The sequence below is a fragment of the Protobothrops mucrosquamatus genome, unplaced genomic scaffold, assembly GCF_001527695.2.
Source record: "Protobothrops mucrosquamatus isolate PMUCROS unplaced genomic scaffold, P.Mucros_1.0 scaffold513, whole genome shotgun sequence".
In the NCBI taxonomy this organism is placed as follows: domain Eukaryota; kingdom Metazoa; phylum Chordata; class Lepidosauria; order Squamata; family Viperidae; genus Protobothrops; species Protobothrops mucrosquamatus.
Window position 1 is genome coordinate 33,612 of NW_015386826.1, and position 18,766 is coordinate 52,377.

The 18,766-nt window shown below is 47.8% G+C and overlaps 1 protein-coding gene across 1 annotated transcript in view; it reads left to right on the plus strand.

Annotated features, from left to right (window-relative positions):
- Positions 1-18,766, plus strand: part of LOC107288256 (arf-GAP with Rho-GAP domain, ANK repeat and PH domain-containing protein 1-like) — an 80,038-nt gene that overhangs the window by 33,132 nt on the left and 28,140 nt on the right. The window contains exons 4-11 of the mRNA XM_015816855.1: positions 25-145; positions 1,648-1,853; positions 3,481-3,587; positions 5,241-5,440; positions 6,358-6,443; positions 7,783-7,965; positions 10,544-10,718; positions 18,170-18,304. Of these exons, the coding sequence (XP_015672341.1) occupies positions 25-145; positions 1,648-1,853; positions 3,481-3,587; positions 5,241-5,440; positions 6,358-6,443; positions 7,783-7,965; positions 10,544-10,718; positions 18,170-18,304 (1,213 nt within the window). The remainder of the gene's footprint in view (positions 1-24; positions 146-1,647; positions 1,854-3,480; positions 3,588-5,240; positions 5,441-6,357; positions 6,444-7,782; positions 7,966-10,543; positions 10,719-18,169; positions 18,305-18,766) is intronic.

Sequence of the window (18,766 nt, forward strand, 5' to 3'; positions counted from 1 at the left end):
CTCTCTCTCTCCTCTGCGTTGCAGGATGTTTACTCCAAACGCTTCATCCTGGTAGCCTCCATCTCCCAAGTGTCCAGCATCGGGGACCAGAAATTTGAAGTGATCACCAATAATCGGACGTTTGCTTTCCGGGCAGAGAGCGACGGTAAATGACGTGGGTTTGCTGACCGTGGCTCATCTCTCTGGTGGGAGAAGCAGAAGATGCGTTGATGCTCTCCTTGCGGCTCTGGGATCAGGTGGAATAAAGGCTCAAGGGCCAACGGTCACTTCAAAATATCATATAGAGCATAGAATCTCCGGGCTGGGAGGGACCTTGGAGGTCTTCTAGTCCAACCCCCTGCTCAAGCAGGAGATCTTACACCATTCTGGACAAATGGCTGTCCAGTCTCTTCTTGAAATCTCCAGTGTTGGAGCATTCACCACTTCTGGAGGCAGGTTGTTCCACTGGTTAATTGTTCTCCCTGTCAGGAAGCTTCTCCTTAGTTCTAGGTTGCTTCTCTCCTTGATTAGTTTCCATCCGTTGCTTCTTGCCCTGCCTTTAGGGGCTTTGGAGAAGAGGTGGACCCCCACCCCTCTTCTTTGGGGCAGCCATTCAAGTACCCTAGTCCTTATTTTCATTAGACCAGAGCAGGGGTCTTCAAACTTGGCCCTTTGATGACTTGTGGATTAAAACTCTGAATGTATCTTATCATGTTGCTGAGCGACAGCAGGTAAATCAAGACATCTGTGTAAATCAAGACATATGGCTGATGTGAAACTACACCAGGGGTCTTCCAACCTGGCCCTTTGATGACTCGTGGACTTCAACTCCCAGAATTCCTCAGCTAGAGTGCCTGGCTGAGGAATTCTGGGAGTTGAAGTCCAGCGGGTCTTCAAACTTGGCCCTTTTATGACTTGTGGACTTCAACTCCCAGAATTCCTCAGCTAGAGTGCCTGGCTGAGGAATTCTGGGAGTTGAAGTCCAGGGGTCTTCAAACTTGGCAACTTTAAGACTAGTGGACTTCAACTCCCAGAATTCCTCAGCCAGCATGCCTAGCTGAGGAATTCTGGGAGTTGAAGTCCAGGGGGTCTTCAAACTTGGCCCTTTGATGACTTATGGACTTCAACTCCCAGAATTCCTCAGCTAGAGTGCCTGGCTGAGGAATTCTGGGAGTTGAAGTCCAGGGGGTCTTCAAACTTGTGGACTTCAACTCTTCATATGTTTTAGCCTCCAGTCCCCTTGAACATCTTTGTTGCTCTTCTCTGTAGAGTCTCAGGATCCTTTTTGTATTGTGGTGACCCCAATTTCTATTGTGCGTTCCACTTTTGGGGGGGGGGCATTGAAACTTTGTAAGGATCCGCTCTGCAGATTGGACTGGTAGACGCCGAGAATTATTTTGAGGTCCTGCCACAATTATTCTTTCTGGAGATCTCCTAACCTAAGGAGAAATTTCCTGACAGGGAGAACAATTAACCAGGGGAACTACCTGCCTCCAGAGGTTGTGGGTGCTCCATCCCTGGAGGTTTTCAAGGAGAGACTGGAAAGCCAGTTATCTGAAATGGTAATAGGGTCTCCTACCTGAGCAGGGGGTTGGACTAGAAGACCTCCAAGGTCCCTCCCAACTCTGATATTCTGTAACCCCACCTCCCCGCCTTCCCCCTTTGCAGCTGAACGCAACGAGTGGATCCAGGCGGTGCAGAAGATGGTGGACGAAAAGAAGTCCAGGTGCTTACACAGACCGTCCCGCTTGCAGCCGGCCGGAAGCAGCCTGGACTCCGTGGACAGGAGTGGACCCCTGGAGCTACGAGGTTTTAAAAGCAAGCTCTACGTGGCCGTGGCTGGGGAGAAGGTCTTCCTCTACAAGAACGCCGAGGTACGTGGATGGTCCTACAAAGAAAGAACTCTCATGCCAACCAGGTTGGGGTTGGGCTGGATGACCTAACGGACCCCTTTGGGGGACAAGCAAATATTTCAGATTCTGTCCATGTGCTGTTGGACTGGATGACCTACAGCAGGGATCTCCAAGCTTGGGTGGCTGAGGAATTCTGGGAGCTGAAGTCCACAAGTCTGAAAATGGGCAAGGTTGGAGACCCCTTCCTTAGATGGGGGCTGGGGAATTCTGGGAGTTGAAGTCCACAAGTCTTTTAAAGTTCCCAAGCTTGGAGACCCCCTGACCCACAGGACCCCTCCTAGGGTCACGCAGAATGCATATATTATTATTTATTTTTTTTAAAAACTATCTGCCCAACTCACAATGACTCCTGATGGATTACAAAAATAAAGCCCCAATAAATTTAATAAGTAAACAAATAGTAAATAATAAAAAAACAATGATATTTCAGATTCAGACCATTTGCAAAATGCTTTTAGACTAGATGATCTACAGGATCCCTTTTGGGCTCAGGCAGAGTGCGTTGTTTATTATTATTATTGTTGTTGTTGCTGTTGCTGTTGTTATCATTATTATATTATTATTACTATTACTATTACTATTATTACTAAGAAGAGACCGGACAGCCATTTGTCTGAAATGGTATAGGGTTTCCTGCTTGAGCAGGGGGTTGGAATAGATGACCTCCAAGGTCCCTTCCAACTTTATTATTGTTGTTATTATGGATCATCGCACAGTCAGCCAGATGTTCAGACTGGATTTGGCATTTTGTTTATCTATCGAGTCCTTACCCAGGACCTGGGATAGGCAGATGTGGATGTTTGATGGTATTATAGATATCGTCGCAGGATGGAAGCGATTCCTAGTAAGGCCGCCTTTTGCAATTGACTAATAGCGAATTTGTCAATGCCAATGGTGTTCAAGTGGTGCTCCAGTTGTTGTTGTTATTATTATTATTATTATTACTATTACTATTATATTACTATTACTATTACTATTACTTTTACTATTAATATTGCTATTACTATTAATATTAATTATTAAGAAAATTTATAGGGCTGCCCAAGCCACTCATGGTGACTCCTGGTGACTTACAAAAATAAAGCCCCAATAAAACTTCAGATTCAGACCTTTTACAAAATGCTGTTGGACTGGATGACCTTTGGGACCCCTTGTGGAGGCAGGCGGAATATATTATTATTATTATTATTATTATTATTATTATTATTATTATTATTATTATTATTATTATTATTATTATTATTATTATTAATAATAATAAGGAAAATTTATATGGCCACCCAGCTCACTCACTGACTCACGGTGACCTCTGGGCAGCTTGCAAAAAAAAACCCACAACCATACAAAACCCCAATAATATCTCAAATTGTGACTGTTTGCAATTTGGGGTTCTGGGTTTGAAAATGGCTGTTTTAGGACTTTTGAAATGGATTTTTGAACCTTAAACACTTTGGGGGGGAAAAAACCCCAGAGCCTTGAAGAGTTGGCTTTGAAGACTAGGAAGCTGTTTTGCACCCCGGTGTAAAATGGGGTGCTCGAGAGACAGTTTGGGGGTGCTTTCCGTAACCCTGGGGGTGTCTCGGCGCAGGAATTCCGGCTGGGGATCGGCATCACCTACATCGAGATGAACGTGGGCAACGTGAAAGACGTGGACCGAAGGTGCTTCGACCTGACCACGCCTTACCGGATCTTCAGGTAGAGATCTCGGGCAGATCCAAGAGGATTTCCTTCTGGTTAACGGCGGGGTCTTGAATCCCGAGCGATCTGCCAAAGCTCTTGGGTTCCTACTTGGGTGGTTCGTGGGCACAGGAACCCCCACGAAAAGGGCACGGCCCTTTTCTCTCCTTGCCCTTAGCATCATCTCTCACCCACCTGCCTGTGGCTTGTGGTCAGCTCCGGCCAGTCCTTGAATTACAGTAGTCCATTTAGGGACCGTTCAAAGTCGCAACGGGACTGCAAAAAGGACCATTTTTCACACTTAACGACCGTTTGCAGCCTCCCCGTGGTCACGGGATGAAAATCTGGACGTTTGGCAGCTGACTCGCATTTATTTTTATTTATTTTTTTTTGTAACAAATTTTTTATTAGTTTTCCAGTTTTACATTTTGAGTATTTGGAAAGCAACGTGGTGATTGGGTTAGCCAATAGTTCAATAACAAAATCTTTAGGGTTTCCTGCCTGAGCAGGGGGTTGGACTAGATGACCTCCAAGGTCCCTTCCAACTTTACTATTATTATTATTATTATTATTATTATTATTATTATTATTATTATTATTATTATGGATCATCGCACAGTCAGCCAGATGTTCAGACTGGATTTGGCATTTTGTCTACCTATCGAGTCCTTTCCCAAGGACCTGGGATAGGCAGATGTGGATGTTTATTGGTATTATTATTATTATTATTATTATTATTATTATTATTATTATTATTATTATTATTATTATTATTATTATTATTATTATTATTATTATTATTATTATTATATCACAGGTTACATCATCAAACATTTCTTCTCTATTTCCCTTAACATTTGCTATATCATATTTAAGCTAGTAAATTTCTCATTATGTCAAACTCAGTTGAAGCTTCATCATCACATTTATCGATACGTTTTTTGCTTATCCATATCCATCTCCTGTTTTTAAGTTTTACCTAAATTTTAATTGCAGTACTCCAATTCAACCTTTAATATCCATAGTATTTCAGTTTCGGGTGACCCAAATTTCCTTTGCCTCACCACATAAACGTTGTAACATCTCACATACACATATTACTTACTTAAATATATTCTTATTTTATTTCACAAGCATTTTCTATTTCTCGTCCGAGTACATCGCCACTTAATAATGGAGCATCCTTTGTTATCTCAAGTCCGTCGTCTGTATTATCTGGGCTAAACAATAATTCCAAGCTATTTGCTAATAGTTCATTTTTCATTTCCCTTATAAGTCTAAATCCTCAGTATTAAGCCAATTAATCCCTTACTCACATTTATGACGGTCGCACGTCCCGTGTGTGTGTGTGTGATCCCCTTTTGCGACCTTCTGACAAGCCAAGTCAACGGGGGGGGAGCCAATTTCACTTAACAACCGGATTTGTAATTTAATTAACCAACTGCAGGAGTTCGTTTAGCAAACCCGGCCAGACAAGTCGTAAAATGGGGCAGAAAAACTCACGTCTCACTTAGCCAGATGAATTCTAGGCTCAACTGCGGTCGTTAAGCCGAGGAGCACCCGTCTTCCAAGGGGGAGGGCTTACTAAGGCTTTGTAAAGCGGTACTAACTGCTTCTCGTCCTCCTCCTCCTCCTCCTCCTCCTCCTCCTCCTCCTCCTCCTCCCTTCCAGCTTCATGGCTGAATCCGACCAGGAGAAGGAGCTGTGGGTGGAGGCCATGCAGCAATCGGTGGCCGAGGCCCTCTCCAACTTCGAGGTGGCCGAGAAGATCTGGACCTTGAAGGACAACTGCCTCTGCGCCGACTGTGGGGCCCCCAAGCCCGACTGGGGCTCCATCAACCTCTGCGTGGTCATCTGCAAGCGATGTGCAGGTAGGCGCACCAGCTGGGCGAAAGGGTGGGAGATGCCACCTTGGTGGGGGCATCTGAGATGATCCAGAGAGGTGGAGGAGTTGAATTTCTCCTCCTCTGCCTGGACTTCACTATGGTCCAGCCTTGTCCAAACCTCCGTAACCTTGTATTCCACCATGTTGAGACTCTGGAAAGAGTGCAGAGAAGAGCAACAGAGATGATCAGGGGACTGGAGGTTAAAACATATAAGGAACGGTTGCTGGAATTGGGTATGTCTAGTTTAACAAAGAGAAGGACCAGGGGGGACAGGATAGCAGCCTTCCAGTATCTCAGGGGCTGCCCCAAAGAAGAGGGAGTCAAGCTATTTTCCAAAGTGCCTGAAGGCAGGACAAGAAGCAACGGATGGAAACTCATCAAGGAGAGAAGCAACCTGGAACTAAGGAGAAACTTCCTGACAGTGAGAACAATTAACCAGTGGAACAACCTGCCTCCAGAATGCTCCAACACTGGAAGTTTTTAAGAAGAGACAGGACAGCCATTTGTCCGAAATGGTATAGGGTTCCCTGCCTGAGCAGGGGGTTGGATTGGATGACCTCCAGGGTCCCTTCCAACTCTATTCTATTCTAAGAGACTGGACAGCCATTTGTCCGAAATGGTATAGGGCAGTGATGGCGAACCTTTTAGAGACCGAGTGCCCAAACTGCAACCCAAAACCCACTTATGCATTGTCGGGTGCCGGGTGGGTTCTCCCCTTTTAGCTGCCTCACGGGCCATTTGGTCCCTCCCCGTGGGGCCTGCCCAATCACCTTCCCTGTGGAAATCTGCCCAGGGAACAACTGGCTGCTTCCAAGCTTGTTGAGGGAAACTGAGTCAGCCTCGCCCCTTCCCACTCTCTAACCTTCTGACCGGACCCCCTTTCCCCCGTCCTCCCCACCCAGGAGAGCATCGAGGGCTGGGACCCAGCGTGACCAAAGTGCGGAGTCTGAAGATGGACAAGAAGGTCTGGACAGAGGAGCTGATTGAGGTACTGGTCAGTTGAGGGGCATCTCTCCGAGTCTCTCCGGGGGCTGGACCCATCTTCTCTCTCGGGGCAAGGGGGCAACTGGGGGGAGCCAGGTGCAGCGGGGGTATGTGTGTGTGTGTGTGTGTGTGTGTGATGCGGCAAGAACTGGACTCTGCCTGTCCTGAAGGCTTCGGGGGCAAGCAGGGTGGTAAACTGAGGCAAGGGAGGAAGTTTGGTCTTCTAGTGATTAAAGGCACCCGGCTAGTAAGAGAAAGACGGGGAGTTCTAGTCCTGCCTTAGGCATGAAAGCCAGCTGGGTGACTTTGGGCCAATCACCAGGAGACGGAGAGTTCTAGTCCCGCCTTAGGCTTGAAAGCCAGTTGGGTGACTTTGGGCCAATCACTAGGAGACGGAGAGTTCTAGTCCCGCCTTAGNGGTGGCTTTGGGCCAATCACCAGGAGACGGTGAGTTCTAGTCCCGCCTTAGGCATGAAAGAGAACTGGGTGACTTTGGGCCAAACGCCAGGAGACGGAGAGTTCTAGTCCCGCCTTAGGCATGAAAGCCGGCCGGCTGACTTTGGGCCAATCACCAGGAGACGGAGAGTTCTAGTCCCGCCTTAGGCATGAAAGAGAACTGGGTGACTTTGGGCCAATCACCAGAAGGCGGTGAGTTCTAGTCCCGCCTTAGGCATGAAAGAGAACTGGGTGACTTTGGGCCAATCACCAGGAGACGGAGAGTTCTAGTCCCGCCTTAGGCATGAAAGCCAACTGGGTGACTTTGGGCCAATCACCAGGAGACGGAGAGTTCTAGTCCCGCCTTGGACTTGAAAGCCAGCTGGGTGACTTTGGGCCAATCACTAGGAGATGGTGAGTTCTAGTCCAACCGTAGGCATGAAAGCCAGCTGGTTGACTTTGGGCCAATCACCAGGAGGCTGTGAGTTCTAGTCTCACCTTAGGCATGAAAGCCGGCTAGGTGACTTTGGGCCAGCCTCTCTCTCTCTCAACCCAACCCACCTCACAGAATTGTTGTTGTTGTTGTTGTGAGGAAAACGGGGGGAGGCGGGAGGTCCATCTCTGCACACCAAGAGGTTTCCACTTCCTTGAGAGAAGAAGGGGCTGCTTCTAATCCTCGCGATGGGCCGACGCAGCCACGGAGGGGCAGCACTTTCCCAAAATGGCCGCTGTGTAAACAGCAGGAGGGATAGAAATGGCAGCCAGGATCAGACGGGGCTGTGGAGACGCCGGGCAAGGCACGGGAAGAGCCCGGTGGGCCGAGACGCAGGCTCAAGCCGGGCCACGAAGAGCCCGAGTGGAGAGTCCGGACGATCCGCGGCCTTTTTCTCTCCTTCTTGCCTTCTCAGCTCTTCCTCCAGATCGGCAACGCGGTGGCCAACCAGTTCTGGGCTGCCAACGTGCCCCCCAGCGAAATGATCGCCCCCGAGAGCCACAGCCAGCAACGGCGGCATTTCCTGATCGCCAAGTACCGGGAGGGCAAATACCGGCGGTACCACCCGCTTTTCGGGAACCAGGATGAACTCAACAAGGTGGGTGGCTGGACGGCAGGCGGGTTGGTCCCAGTTTGGGCGCCTGGCAACTGGCGTGTACTTGCGACGGTTGCAGTGTCCCCGGGATCGTGTGATCCTCTTTTGGGACCTTCCGACAAGCAAAGTCAATGGGGGGAACCTGATCCACTTAAGGACCGTGTTGCTAAATTAACAACTGCAGTGATCCACTTAACAACGGTGGCGAGACCGTAGAATGGGGCAAAATTCAGATTACCACCGTCTTGCATAGCAGTGGAAATGTTGGGTGAAGTTGTGCTTCTAATCAAGGACCACCTGTAAAGGAAACCATTCTTAGATGGGGGGGAGGAAGGAAGGAAGGAGAGAGGGAGGGAGGGAAGGAAGGAAGGAAAAAGAATGAAAGAAAGAGAAAGAAAAAGAAAGGAAAGAAAGAAAGAAGGGAAGGAGGAAGGAAGGAGAGAGGGAAGGAAGAAAGGAAGGAAGGAAAAAGAAAGAAAAAAGAAAGAAAGAAAAAGAAGAAAAAGGAAGGAAGGAAGGAAAGAAACAAAGAAAAGAGAAAGAAAAGGGAAGGAGGGAGGGAGGGAGGGAAAGAAAGAAAGAAAAAGAAAGGAAGGAAAGAAAGAAAGAGAAAGAAAGAAAGAAAGAAAGAAAGAAAGAAGGGAAGAAGGTGAGGAGTAAGGAAGGAGAGAGAGAGGGAAGGAAGGAAGGAAAAAGAATGAAAGAAAAGAAAAAGGAAGGAAAGAAAGAAAGAAACAAAGAAAAGAGAAAGAAAAGAAAAGGAAGGAGGGAGGAAGGGAGGGAAGGAAGGAAAAATAATGAAAGAAAGAAAAAGAAAAAGGAATGAATGAATGAAAGAAAGAAAAAGGAAGGAAAGAAAGAAAGAAAGAAAGAAAGAAAGAAAAAGAAAGAAAAAGGAATGAGGGAGGGAGGAAGGAAAAAGAATGAAAGAAAGAACGAGAAAGAAAGGAAGGAAAGAGAAAAAGAAAAAAGGAAGGGAAGAAAGAAAGAAAAAGAAAAAAGAAAGGAAGGAAGAAGGAAAGAGAATAGGAAGAAAAAAGGAAAGAAAAAGAAAGAAAAAGGAAGGAAGGAAGGAAAAAGAAGAGAAAGAAAGGAAAGCGAAAGAAAGAAGAAAGTAAAAGGGAGAGATGGAGGAACAAAAAGAGAAAGGACAGAAACAAAGAAAAAAGAAAGGAGAGAAAGAAAGAAAGAAAGAGAAAGAGGAAAGAGCAAAAGAAAGAGAGAAAGAAAAAGGTAGAAAGGTAGGGAAGGAGGAACAAAAAAGGAAAGAGAGAGAGAGAGAAAGAAAGAAAGAAAGAAAGAAAGAAAGAAAGAAAGAAAGAAAGAAAGAAAGAAAGAAAGAAAGAAAGGATTCTATGACTTCCATGAATGCTGGAGGAGACCTGAGCCTGCTCTTTGCAAAAGAGGAACCAAAACTGGCCTGGGAAACCCGGCTCTTGTGGAGAGAAAACATCCTTTTCTCACATTCCTTCTCCTCCTTTTTTGTTGACCCAACCAGTTTGGCAGGAAATTGGAAGAAAAGGCAATTTTTTCCCCCGGATTGTGGGCTGGCCCCAGATGGGCGAGCCTTGGGTTCAGCCTGCCAGAAACAACAGCTCTGAAAAGGCCTGGCCTGCCTAAAAATTAACCCGCTCCAGCCAGACCCAAAAAAACCAAAAACCCTCCCCATCGGTCGGCTGTGCCCCCCCCAGCAGCCGAAGGACTCGAACTCGGACCCCCCGAGTGGCAAAACGCTCCCCGGGGGCCAGGATCCGAGAAGAGGCAGGTGGGGAGAGAAGCAAAGAAGGTGTATGGAGGGAAAAACAGCGGCCCGGCGAGGCAGGAGGCTGCAGTGGCTAAGAAAGCAGCTGCAGTTAAACTGAGGACTAGAAACTTGAAGGCGGCAGGGACACGCTCAGGGGCTAAGCTGGCTCCGAAAAGAGAGAGGACGTTTTGGACCCACCACACCTGCCCCGCTTTGGGGGAGAAGGCTGGCGCTCCAGAGCCTCGGAGGGGGCTTGTTTGGGGGGTGGGCGTGCTCCCCCTCGGGGGTCCCCGGAGGGCCCGATCCAGACGGGCAGCAGACAGACCCCCGGTTGGGCGTCCCCCCCCCTCCAGTGGAGGAATTCTCTCTCCAGAAGCATCCCGGGGTCCCCAGGGCGAGGGCGGCTGCAGGCCGGGGAAAAAATTGGCTCCGGGTTTATCCGAGGCCCGGCCAATCCAGAGGAGGGAAGGGCTCCTGGCTGCCTCCTCCAGATGTTCGTCAACATCTGGCAGAACTGGGACCGGCTTGGCCGGATCGTCGCCCTTCGGCCTCTCTCCCCCCCCCCGCCCTCTGCTCTGCTGGCCGGTGCAGAAGCCGCTGTGCCTGCTTCCTCCTCTGTGCCTCCTCCCGCCCCACCTCACTCCTGGCTTCCTGGGTAGGGGGCTGGACTAGAGGATCTCCAAGGTCCCCTCCCACTCTTGTTATTCTGGATTCTCTCCCCTGGCTGCTGCCCGGCGTCACTAGTGGGGCCGCCTGCCTTCCCCAGATCTCAGGTTCCTGGTCTGAAAGGTGACCTCTTCTCCCCTCCCTGTCCCCCCCCGTCCTCCCCCCCCCCAGGCCCTCTGCACAGCAGTGACCACCAGTGACCTGGCCGAGAGCCTCTCCCTACTCTTCTGTGGGGCCGAAGCCAATTGCTACACCGGAGACCCGGATTATCCCACCCCGGTTGCCCTGGCAGAGCAAGCTGGACAGAGGCTGCAGATGGAGTTCCTGATGCAGAACAAGACCTCCGGTAAGGGGAGGGGGCTGCAAATGGGAAAGAAGGGGGGGGGCTGGAGGGAGGAGGGGGCAAATACCCCTCCTTGACGGGCAGGCAAAGACTTGGCCTCGTGGCACGGCCGGAGCCACGTCCAGCCAATGGACTACGGGGGTCTTCCTGACCTCCGTATGGCCGGTTGGGCCCCAAGGGGGTTGGGGTGGGTCGGTGGGCTTTTCCGTGCTCAAGGAGTGGGGTGTTTTTTGGCCTGTTGTTTTGGGGAGGGGGTCCTTTCAGGGCCTCCGTCTTAGCCGAAGAGGAAGGCAAGGAGCAGGGGAGAAGAGCCGAGCCAGTCCTGAGACCTTCTGCACGTTGCCGTGGCCGATTGCGCAGCCAGCCAGATGTTCAGAGTGGATTTGGCATTTTGGCCCACCTCCCTGGGATGGGCAGATGTGGGTGATTGATGGGGTTTAAGGTTTTAGAGCAGGGGGGTCAGCTCTTCCCAGTGAGTCAAACGGCCTCTTGCCATTGACCGGTGGTGAGTTTGTCAATGCCGATGGGTTTCGAGGGCTGCTCCAGATGTTTGGGGGATTGCACCCAGGGGGTCTGTTATCATGAGGGCGGTTTGCGCAGTCAGCCAGATGTTTGGACTCGATTTGATAGGCAGGTCTGGATGTTTGATGGTATTAATGGTCTCGTCAGGATGTCAGCCGTTCTAAATCAAGCTGCCTTCCGCAATTGACCGATGGGGATTTTGTCAAGGCCCAGGGTTGTTATTATGGTTTGTCGCAGAGTCAGCCAGATGTTCGGACTAGATTTGAATATTTGTATACACCCACCGATTCCTTCCCAAGGACCCTGGGATGGGCAGGTCTGGGTGTTTGACGGTATTAAAGGTCTCGTCACAGGATGTCAGCCGTTCCGAGTCAAGCTGCCTTCTGCAATTGACCGATGGGGATTTTGTCAACGCCCAGGGTTGTTATTATTATGGTTCATCGCAGAGTCAGCCTGGATTTGGCGTTTGTGTCCATTTGTCCAGTCCTTCTCAAGGACCTGGGATAGGAAGGTGTGGTTGTTTGATGGTCTTAACAGCATCACCGCTCTTCTGAGCAAAGTTGCTCTTTGCCGTTGACCAACGGGGTGATTCTCTCAATGCCGCTGGGGTTCAAGTGGCGCTCCAGATGATTGGCACGGCCGCCCATCTCGTACAGGGGATGCTCAGTGCCTCCCATCTGGTGAAAACAACCATCCAATAAAAACAAATTTAAAAACCCCCAATATTCAGCCATATAAAAACCATCAATAATCTTTTCTCAAACAAAAATACAGCTAGTCCTCAACGTTCAACACGGTCTATTTGTTGTGGGGCAGGCAGGAATCTGGAGAAGATGCCCTCCCTCTTTTAAGCAGTGAGGGAAGGGGTGAGGGGTAAGTAGGGGCACCAGCTTGTAAGTGCAAAAGAAGGCAAGGGCCCACCTCAAAACAGGTGCTGTTGAAACAGAATGGACATCGAAGAGCGACTTTACAATTAGTCCTTGACTTATGACCACAGTTCATTCATTGATTTATTGATGCATCGATCAATTGATTCATTGATCGAATGATTCTTTGATTGATTGATTGATTCATGATTCATTCATTGATTCATTCATTTATTAATTCATTTATTAATTAATTCATTGATTGATTCATGATTCACTGATTGATTGATTCATTTATTGATTGATTGATTCATTGATTGATTGATTCATTGATTGATTTATTGATTTGATTGATTGATTCATTCATTGATTCATTCATTGATTCTATCAGAGCGTGCACAGTCTTATTGCGCGAGATAATGCGCGAGATAATCCAGGAGTAACCACAGTAAACAGTGGTCTATATTAAATGGTGGTTTATCTTACATTATCTACAATATCAATATACATACTCATGCTAATGCAGCAGGATCCAACAAACCACAGTTACAGCAGGAAAATGGAAGAAAGAGAACACATCTGCAGAGCCTTCCCTTTTATACAAAGGCTCTTAAAGAGACACAGACCCTGCTGAGTCATTCCCATCATTACATCTTAACATTACATAAGCTGGTTAGCTGTTAACTCATGACCTTGACCGATTCATTGATTCATTCAATTTCTACGACCACCCGTCTCAGCCAATGACTTTTGGGACAACTGAGATCGGAATATCCTGGGCAGAGCAAAGTGGTTGTTAGCTGAGTTGCGCCCAAGTGCCGTGGCTTTTAAGCCAATCATTCACTTGGTTAAGTGAATCCCACGGTCGTTAAGCAGATCCGGCTTCCCCCATTGACGTCGCCTGTTGGAAGCCGGCTGGGAAGGTCCGAAACGGCCTCCACCTGACCTGGGATACTGCAGCCATCAGAAATAGACGCTGGTGGCCGAGCGCCCAAATTTGGATCCCCTGACTGTGGGGAGACTGCAACGGCCATCGCTTTTTTCAGTGCTGTCGTAACTTGGAATGGTCGCTCAACAAAGTGTTATAAATTGAGGATAATAATAATAATAATAATAATAATAATAATAATAATAATAATAATAATAATAATAATAATAACAATAATAATAATAATAATAATAATAATAATAATAATAATAATAAAGTTGGAAGGGACCTTGGAGGTCATCTAGTCCAGCCCCCTGCTCAGGCAGGAGAACCTATACCATTTCAGACAAATGGCTGTCCAGTCTCTTCTTAAAAACTTCCAGTGTTGGAGCATTCACCGCTTCTGAAGTTTATAGAAGGCTGTTGTGTGCAGGCGAGGACGATCTCCTAAAATCAAAAGAAGAGAGGGCTGAAATTCAAAGAAAAGACCATCATCTTAGGTGAGGGGTAGGCAACCTTGGCTCTTTTAGGACTCGTGGACTTCAACTCCCAGAATTCCTGGGCCAGCATGGGGGAAACTTTGGCCCCTTCATGACTCGTGGACATCCAGAATTCCTGGGCCATCATGGGGGAACTATGGCCCCTTCATGACTGGTGGACTTCAACTCCCAGAATTCCTGGGCCATCATGGGGGAACTATGGCCCCTTCATGACTGCTGGACTTCAACTCCCAGAATTCCTGAGCCAGCATGGNTGCCAGCATGGGGGAACTATGGCCCCTTCATGACTGGTGGACTTCAACTCCCAGAATTCCTGAGCCAGCATGGGGGAACTATGGCCCCTTCATGACTCGGGGACTTCAACTCCCAGAATTCCTGGGCCAGCATGGGGGAACTATGGCCCCTTCATGACTCGCGGACTTCAACTCCCAGAATTCCTCAGCCAGCATGGAGGGTGGTATAAACAGAGGCATAGAATCAAGATCAGGCGAGGTATTAGCACCGCTTTATAAAACCCTAGCGAGGCCACACCTGGAGTTTTGGTCTGCAGCCAGTTTTGGTCACCATATCACAAACAAAGATGTTGAGACTTTGGAAAAAATTCAGAGAAGAACAACTAGGGCAGTGATGGCGAACCTTTTAGAGACCGAGTGCCCAAACTGCAACCCAAAACCCAATTATGCATCGTCGGGTGCCGGGTGGGTGTGGCCCAGTGGGTGGGTGTGGCCCATTGGCTGGGCGTGGCCCACTGGGTGGGCATGGCCGCGGTGGTAACGCCAGACTGGGTGGGACTAAAAAGTTCAATCACTCAATTCCAACTTTGCAAGATCTTTTTTTTTCCCGTGAGAAGTTGAAATTGACTGATTGATTGAACCTTTTTTTTTTTGCACATGGCGGCGGAGGTCTAAAGTGAAAAGGTTTTATAAAACCCAGCAGAAGGCCCAGGACTGGGGCGACGGCGCGTGTGCCCACAGAGAGGGCTCTGAGTGCCGCCTCTGACACCCGTGCCATAGGTTCACCACCACTGGCCTAGGATGATTAAAGGCCTGGAGACTAAGCTATTAGTCAATAGCTTGACTACTAGTCAAGCTACTCTCCAAAGCGCCTGAAGGCAGGACGAGAAGCAACGGATGGAAACTCATCCAGGAGAGAAGCAACCTGGAACTAAGGAGAAACTTCCTGACAGTGAGAACAATTAACCAGTGGAACAACCTTCCTCCAGAAGCGGTGAATGCTCCAACACTGGAAGTCTTTAAGAAGAGACTGGACAGCCATTTGTCCGAAATGGTATAGGGTTTCCTGCCTGAGCAGGGGGTTGGACTAGATGACCTCCAAGGTCCCTTCCAACTTTTTAAATAATAATGATGATGATGATGATGATAATAATGATAATGATGATGATGATGATGATGATGATGATGATGATGATGATGATGATAATAATAATAATAATAATAATAATAATAATAATAATAATAATAATAATAATAATAATAATAATAATAATAATAATAATATGAAGAACGGTTGCAGGATTTGGGAATGGCCAGTGGAGAAAAGAAGGACTGGGGGGGGGACATGATTGCAGTATTCCAATATTTGAGGGGCTGCCACAAAGAAGAGGGGGTCAACTTATTTTCCAAAGCACCAAAGACAAGAAACAATGGATGGAAACTAATCAAGAAGAGAAGCAACCTGGAACTAAAGAGAAATTTCCTGACAGTTAGAACAATTAACCAGTGGAACTACCTGCCTCCAGAAGTTGTGGGAGCTCCATCACTGGAGACTTTTAAGAAGAGACAGGTGAACCACTTGTCTGAAATGGTATAGGGTCCCCTGCTTGAAAAGGGGTTGGACTAGAAGACCTCCAAGGTCCCTTCCAGCTCTATTCTGATTGATTCATTATGGATGGATGGATGGATGGATGGATGAGAGACCACCAGAAGATCCTAAGGCTATAAACCAGCCTGTGAATTTGAAAAACATGCTCAGGAAAAAAAACACAACCCAGAGTAAAATCACTTCGCTGTTGCTGGAGCCCAGCAGGATTGGAGACCATCCTTATCTCTCCTTTCCAAGAACTGACATGTTCTCTTCTTTCCTGCATGGATCTCTGACCGCAGAAACGTGGAAAGGAAAGAATGCAGGGTGTGTAAAGGCCTTTCCTGGCAAATCCAGGAGGAATTTCCAGCAGTGAATGATGGATTGTTGTGGGGTATTTTGTGAGTCACTCCAATGCAACAGCTGGTTCCTTCAGCTTCCTGGCAAGGAATGAGGTCCACCAGGAAGTTAAGAAATTTGTGCAGAGGTGTGACAAGGAAGGGGTTGGGGTCCTTATGAAGCAGGAGACCCCCCCCCCAAATAACAGGCAACCCCCAGCTTCTGAGCTCCTCCTTAAACCCCTTCAGGTCAAAAGCAGGAATTTGAATCCCTGCAGAAGCCGGAAAACTCCTGGCTGGCCTCAGTTTGTTGGTGGTTGATTGATTGATTGATTGATTGATTTGATTTGATTTGATTTGATTTGATTGGACTTGATTCCTATGTCCAGTCATCTCAGGAAACAGCTCTGGGCGACTCACAATTCAAAGCATACATTACAATTAGTAAAAATAGGTGAGATGGTATAAATCCTCCTGCTTGAGTAGGGGGGCTGGACTAGAAGATCTCCAAGGTCCCTTCCAGCTCTATTCTATTCTATTCTATTCTATTCTATTCTATTCTATTCTATCATTATTCTATTCTATATTTCTATTCTGTTCTGTTCTATTCTATGTTATTCTATTCCATTCCATTCTATTCTATTCTATTCTATTCTATTCTATTCTATTCTATTCTATTCTATTCTATTCTATTCTATATTTCTATTCTGTTCTGTTCTATTCTATGTTATTCTATTCTATTCTATTCTATTCTATTCTATTCTATTCTATTCTATTCTATTCTATTCTATATTTCTATTCTGTTCTGTTCTATTCTATGTTATTCTATTCTATTCTATTCTATTCTATTCTATTCTATATTTCTATTCTGTTCTGTTCTATTCTATGTTATTCTATTCTATTCTATTCTATTCTATTCTATATTTCTATTCTGTTCTGTTCTATTCTATGTTATTCTATTCTATGTTATTCTATGTTATTCTATTCTATTCTATTCTATTCTATTCTATTCTATTCTATTCTATTCTATTCTAGTAAAAGCTGTTATAAAACAATAAAAAGCATTAAAACACCAGTTCTTGCAGGAGACCCCCTCCCTGCCATCCCTTGGCCCGTTCAAAAGCCCCCCACCCCACCCCTTTTGTTTCCAGGGACATTTGAAGGATTAAGGGGTCCAAATCTCCCTCCCAAACAGAAGGGCGGCAACCGTTGATCGGAGAGACAGACAGAAAAACCAGACGTGCTTTTGAAGGAGGGGAACCTGGCTGGTGTTTTGTTAGTAGAACATCTGGTTTTCATTGTCCCCCCCGCCGCCGCCCCCCTCCCAGCCCTTGGGATGTTGAATTTGGCTGCCCGGCCTTAGAAAAGATATAAAAGCAGGAACAGCCATCCCTGGACTGGGAAGCTGTCTGACCCTGCGTCTCATCATCTGAGGCAGGGGTCTCCAAGCTGGGCCCCTTTAAGATATGTGGACTTCAACTCCCAGAATTCCCCAGCCAGCCATGCTTTCCTCCCTCCCTCACTTCTTTCCCTTCCTTCCTTCCTCCTTTCCCTCCCTCCCTCCCTCCGTTCCTTGTTTCATCCCTCCGTCCCTTCTCCTTTCTTCCTTCTTTCCTCCTTCTCTCAGTTCTTTTCCTTCCTTCCTCCTTTTCCTCCCTCCCTTCATTCCTTGTTTCATCCCTCCGTCCCTTCTCTCCTTCCTTCTTTCCTCCCTCCCTCACTTCTTTTCCTTCCTTCCTCCTTTCCCTCCCTCCCTCCCCTCGTTTCGTCCCTCCGTCCCTTCTCTCCTTCTTTCCTCCTTCCCTCACTTCTTTTCCTTCCTTCCTCCTTTCCCTCCCTCCCTTCCTGTTCCTTGTTTCATCCCTCCGTCCCTTCTCCTTGCTTCCTTCTTTCCTCCCTCCCTCCCTTCTCTTCCTTCCTTCCTCCTTTCCCTCCCTCCCTTCGTTCCTTGTTTTGACCCTCCGTCCCTTCTCTCCTTCTTTCCTTCTTTCCTCCCTCCCTCCGTTCCTTGTTTCATCCCTCCGTCCCTTCTCTCCTTCCTTCTTTCCCCCCTCACTTCTTTTCCTTCTTTCCTCCTTTCCCTCCCTCCCTTCCCATCCCATCCATCCCATCACTCCCTCTCTCCATCCATGCTGGCTGGGGAATTCTGGGAGTTGAAGTCCACAAATGGAACCATCTGCCTCCAGAAGCTTTGAATGCTCCAACACTGGAGGTTTTTAAGAAGAGACTGGACAGCCATTTGTCCGAAATGGTATATAGGGTTTTCTGCCTGAGCAGGGGGTTGGACTAGATGACCTCCAAGGTCCCTTTCAACTTTATTATTATTATTATTATTAAGTCTTAAAGTGGCCCAGCTTGGGGACCCCTGCCTTGGATGCTGGCTGGGGAATTCTGGGAGTTGAAGTCCACAAGTCTTAACGTGAGCTGCCTCCCGCCCGGTCTCCACCGGCCCCTCTTTTGCTATGTCTTGTCTTTGCAGAGACCCCCCAGCTGGACGCTGGCCCCCAGGCTGAGCAGTGCTACTCGGTCATCTCGCTCTCCGTGGCCCACAATGGCTTCCTCTACAAGGCGCCCTCCATGGCCAAGCTGGCCCTCGAACGCAAGTCCCGAGAAGGTCAGACGAAGCCCTGGGGGGGGGAGGGGAGGAGGGGGGCTTTTCTAGGGGTGTTTGCCTGAACAAAGTCCAGGAAGAGAAAGAGAAGAAATTTACACACACACACACACACACACACATACCGCTTCCCTGCAGTTTGCGGCTTTCCATACTCTAGTTTGATTCCATTCTGTTGCTTCCCTCCCTTCCTTCTCCCCTCCTTCCCACCCTTTCTCCTTGATTTTATCTCCTTCCCTTCCTCTCTCTCTGCTTCCTTCCTTCCTTCCTTCCTTCCTTCCCTCTCTCTCTCCCTCCCTCCCTCCCTCCCTCCCCTCCCTTCCTTCCCTCCCTCCCTCTCCTTCTTCCCTTCCTTCCTTCCTTCCCTCCCTCCCTCTCCTTCTTCCCTTCCTTCCTTCTCCCTCCCTCCCTTCATTCCTTGTTTCATTCCTCCGTCCCGTCTCTCCTTCCTTCTTTTCTAACTCA